At 41.3% G+C, this 4448-nt stretch overlaps 1 protein-coding gene across 1 annotated transcript; it reads right to left on the bottom strand.

Annotated features, from left to right (window-relative positions):
- Positions 1-390: 390 nt before the first annotated feature.
- On the bottom strand, positions 391-3955 carry LOC124267223. The gene is made up of 3 exons (XM_046702139.1): positions 3769-3955; positions 1180-1338; positions 391-575 (listed from the first exon to the last, which is right to left on the bottom strand). Exons 1-3 carry the CDS (start codon positions 3953-3955, stop codon positions 391-393), a joined length of 531 nt encoding a protein of 176 aa, XP_046558095.1.
- Positions 3956-4448: the final 493 nt, after the last annotated feature.

Raw genomic sequence — 4448 nt, 5'->3', positions numbered from 1 at the left:
TTACTATTTTGGCCAGATTCGAGTCTGTAGGCTGTCTATTTTGATACCTATTATCACATATTTGAATATGGATATTGCTTATCATGTATATAATGCTGTCTTCAGCCAGACAGCTATGAGCCTTCTTATATGCCGCAAGCTGTCTGGGGTTAAAACCACTTTGAACAGTATTATCACAGCATGTTAGCTAGATGTAAAGCCCCACTTCACGCAGATCCTTATGTCTACCATTTTTGGGAACACGGATTCAGGTAAGGTGCTGACCAAGAACCAATTTGAATTTGGAAATATATTTCATTTTACCCGAAAAAAACTTAACATGAGATAAATAAGAGTTGACTATGGATAAAGACAGTGTGTATAGTCGGCCTAACATTAACGCTGTATGCTCTATTCTACTGTTTCGTCGTCATGTTTCCAATCTCTGTCCACGGAGACGCTGAAGAGGATGCCGGACACGAGGTAGAGTGCCCCTGCAGCCAGGGTCAGCCAGAAGGCGAAGAAGAAACTGACCGTGGCGTCCAGGATCTTAGCTTGAACTCCGTATAGGGTCAGCCCTGCGATCAACAGAATAGCTGCAAAAATAAAGTGCAGGGCGTGAATTCGTTACACATCGTCTATCAACAGAATTGCTGCAAAAATAAAGTCTAGGACGTGAAATTGTGGCAATTCGTCACTAATCCTCTAAAACACCGAATAAATAAAAGCAAGCAATAATTTATCATGAAAAGCATTTTGTCTTTGATATGCAAGTACATTGTAAGGGGTTAAACCTTCACTGGACAGAAGAGTGAATATTGTGTGTGTATTTAGAGCATTTCACCCTTTTCCTAGCAGGAGGACGTTCATTGTGAAGATTTAAATCCTTGTGTGAGGACACAACTCCTTTTTAGAATGGTTGAATCCGGCAATAAGGGTATGCATAGTGAGAAGGATCGCCTTCCGTACCGACCAGAAGGGCATTGAAGTGAGAAGGGACAGAAGCACATGTATAAGAGAAGAATCTACTCCCTTACCGACCAGGGGCCTTATTTTCGAAACATTCGTAGCCCTAAGAATTCTTAACTTTGATCGTAGCCAATGTGTTAAGAATGGGCTTAAGAAGTTCGTATGGCTACGAACGTTTCGAGAATAAGGGAACAGAAGAGCAAGTATAGTGAAAAGGATCGACTCCCTTACCAGCCAGAAGGGCATGTATAGTTAGAAGGATCCCGCAGGCGTTGAAGCAGTTGAACAGACAGGCAGAGCACATTATAGAGAGAGCGACGATTACGCCCAAGAAGGCGAGGCCAAAACCGATTGCCTGCAGTATTTGGTTAGCAATGAACCAATCTGAACCTGTGAACATAGAATAAATACATTTCAGTTGTGTTCTGCATGCGCAGCTTCTACAAAAGAGGGGCGGTGGGGTAGCCTAGTGGTTAAAGCGTTGGCTACAAAACATGACGTCCCATGACGTTTGCTGATACGTCGATATTGAAAGTCCTTTATGGACATAATCATTATATCAACTGGCAAACATACCTATAAGCCTATACAAGTACTGAATAAAGAATTAAGACATGCATGTATATCTTAGCGTCAGGGCCCGAGCGTCTATTACTATAGGTCTTCGTCATTTACAAATCGACTTTATTACTCTTTTTAGTTTATTGAGGTATAAGCGTAATTAATAATGTTCTTATAATTAAATAAGTCAACAATAATAACCCCCCCTTCCCTCCTGCCCAATAAATGAATGAATGAAAGAATTAATAAATGGATAAATTAATATACAACACTTAAAACAAAAACACAGCATACTAACAAAATAGTATCAGAAAAATTCGGCAATAAGGAAATCTGATGCCCCCTTAAACATGATAATGTGCCAAACACTATCAGCCGGAGGAGAACCGTAATCAGGTTGGGGGCGTGGCCTAATTCTTCTAGGCGTACGGGAAAATATGTGCGAAAAATATCCTGGTATCACGTTACATGCCAAAGAAAGAAATAATAGTCAGATCGTCACTGTTTGTTTGAACGCCCCTGTTTCACGCGCATATCTAAACACCACCATCCTACCACCCCACCCACCCCTAATCATCCCCGCCACTGGTGTTTTAATATGAACGTTACTGCCAAGTGACAATACAAACAAGCGCCCGTCGCACTAGTTGCTAAACGTGTGTGTGGTGAATTAAACTGTGGCCTTTTGCATATTTCAACATAATTTCGTTTTCTGTTGAAAAAACAGTCAGCCCTCCCAGCCCTCCCAGGTACTTGCTAAAACGTACGTGTCTTTAATGTACAACAATCACCGGATGGTTACAAAAGCATGAGAGACATTGTGTTTATGAGGAGACATGACTGGACTATTGACGTCCTGGCGTTGTATGAAGAGGATTTATTTTGACTGTCATCTTTACGGATAATGTTTTCTATATGTATATTTTATAATGTTGAGAGATTTTCATTCTTTAACAATTTCGTCTATAAGAAGATTCAGATTGATATATTTCATGTATAACTGGTGCTCATATGTATATAGCATAAATTCACAACGCTTAGAAATCAAACATGCAATATGTAGACTTGACGTAGACATGCTTTAAATTTGACCAAGAAATCAGCACTATTCCAGTTCTATTGTGTTGGCTTCTTTATAATCATCGAGTTTTCAACAAACTAGTGATTGATATTATGAGCATCGATCTATGTAATTGCAACATTATGACATGTATCAATCAAGTCACCGAGTCTGAGATCCCGACCCCATTACTAACCCCGAAGGTTTCAGTGAGTAAATTTACGTTTGACTGTATGGGTAAATAATATTACATTTTTTAAATATTAAACTTTAGGAAAACCCTAAGTAATCTCTGAGTGACACAGGAAGGTTGTGTGTGTGCTGTGTGTGTGATGACGCTGCTCAGGGGAAATGTACGATGAAGGCTGAACCAGACAACCCGGTGATTGATATTGTGAACAACGATCCACCTTCGTTGACATTCCATTAACCAGGACAACCAGTTTGATAACCCAATCCATTGTGTTTTCTGAAATGGCCAGCTGACGAGCACCAGTGCTAACCGAAATCCCTGTAGTGCTACAGGACGTAGACGTTCACATGGACACCCAAGAACATGATCGGGGCCATTTAGAGGTTCCAACCCACACCGGGTGTCCTGGGTACCTATGTGATTCCTACAGTCCCTTATCTCCGTATTATCGAGATGATCAAGACGTGGGGCCACGTGCACAAAGCGTTATTAGCGCTAAGATGATAACAAAGAGGAAAGATGATCGTAGCGCTCAGACCTGCAACTTGGCCCTGCCCTACGCCCTGTTTCACAAAGCGATCTTACCGCTATGAATGTCGTAACTTAAAGTATAGGATACGATAGTATAGCGCTATGATCGGTTTCTGAAACGCGGCCCTGAGCCTAGATTTTCGAAGCTCTCTTAGCGCTAAGATAGTCGTAAGTGCCATACATTAACATTAACTTACAACTATCTTAGCCCCAAGAGAGCTTCGAAAATCTAGGCCCAGGATTGTACAAAACAACCTTAGCGCTACGACTGTCGCAAGTCTATGGTAAGATATCGGAGTTACGATCGCCTTAGCGCTAAGATCACTTCGTAGAACGGCACCGTGGTCAATATATGTTGTATCGTTTGTAACAATGTATCGTACGAAATAACGTAAATCTGTGTTTGACGCAGCATGTCCAAGTTTCAATATTCTCTCTAACGGTATATATACTTTATTGTCAAAACTGCACTTACTTGACAAGGGATTGAAAACTGTTCCTTCGCAAACTCCATTGCTGCAGATCTGCCACAAGCCTTCGACATCCGGAGATCTGTTTGACCAAAATGGCGATGCAAATCCAATGGCATTGACGATGACGCCAAGGAACAGTATGAGAGAAGCTACCTTGAACAACCTTGAGCATCCCACTAAGCATCCCATCTTGCTTTTCGTTCCGTTAACGTCTGGCTTCAATGGGTATGATTAATTACCACTCTCTCATTACTAGAACGGATGAGTTTTGTTCTAAGTGCTGAGGCAAAGCTATAGCGGGTGATTTATTAGGCATAGCACGACCTTCAGGTCACATGACATAGACCTTCGTTTTCATTGGTCCAACAACTGAGTATCCAAATACATGACCGAAATGAAATATTTTGGACATACGTGCCAAGAATGAACAGTCAGCGAATATGATTTATTCTTAACAGGTTGCTTCAAAACCAGACCCGCCCAGCTGAAGTTCCACTGTAATAGGTATTTATGTCGTGTCTGGTGTTCAGGGAAGGTGACTGCCATCCATAATGCATTGGCCAACGTTGAGATCCAAATCGTATGAATATTTGAAACCTGATTTCTCGGTACAAAGCAACATCTGATAAGTTCACCACAGTGGGCTTTAGAGTAGAATGTGTCCTGCGAACATCTAATTGTG

The sequence above is a fragment of the Haliotis rubra genome, unplaced genomic scaffold (genome assembly GCF_003918875.1).
Source record: "Haliotis rubra isolate DU_JTF1 unplaced genomic scaffold, ASM391887v1 Scf13, whole genome shotgun sequence".
Taxonomy (NCBI): Eukaryota; Metazoa; Mollusca; class Gastropoda; order Lepetellida; family Haliotidae; genus Haliotis; species Haliotis rubra.
Note: the sequence above shows the minus strand (reverse complement) of the source record. Positions and strands in the feature narration are given on the sequence as shown.

Coding starts and splice junctions, on each gene's coding strand:
- LOC124267223 (XM_046702139.1), bottom strand. CDS start 3,955: ATGGGATGCTTAGTGGGATGCTCAAGGTTGTTCAAGGTAGCTTCTCTC. Junction 1,339..3,768: donor AGTTTTCAATCCCTTGTCAA/GTAAGTGCAGTT, acceptor CTATGTTCACAG/GTTCAGATTGGTTCATTGCT. Junction 576..1,179: donor TATACATGCCCTTCTGGCTG/GTAAGGGAGTCG, acceptor TTATTTTTGCAG/CTATTCTGTTGATCGCAGGG.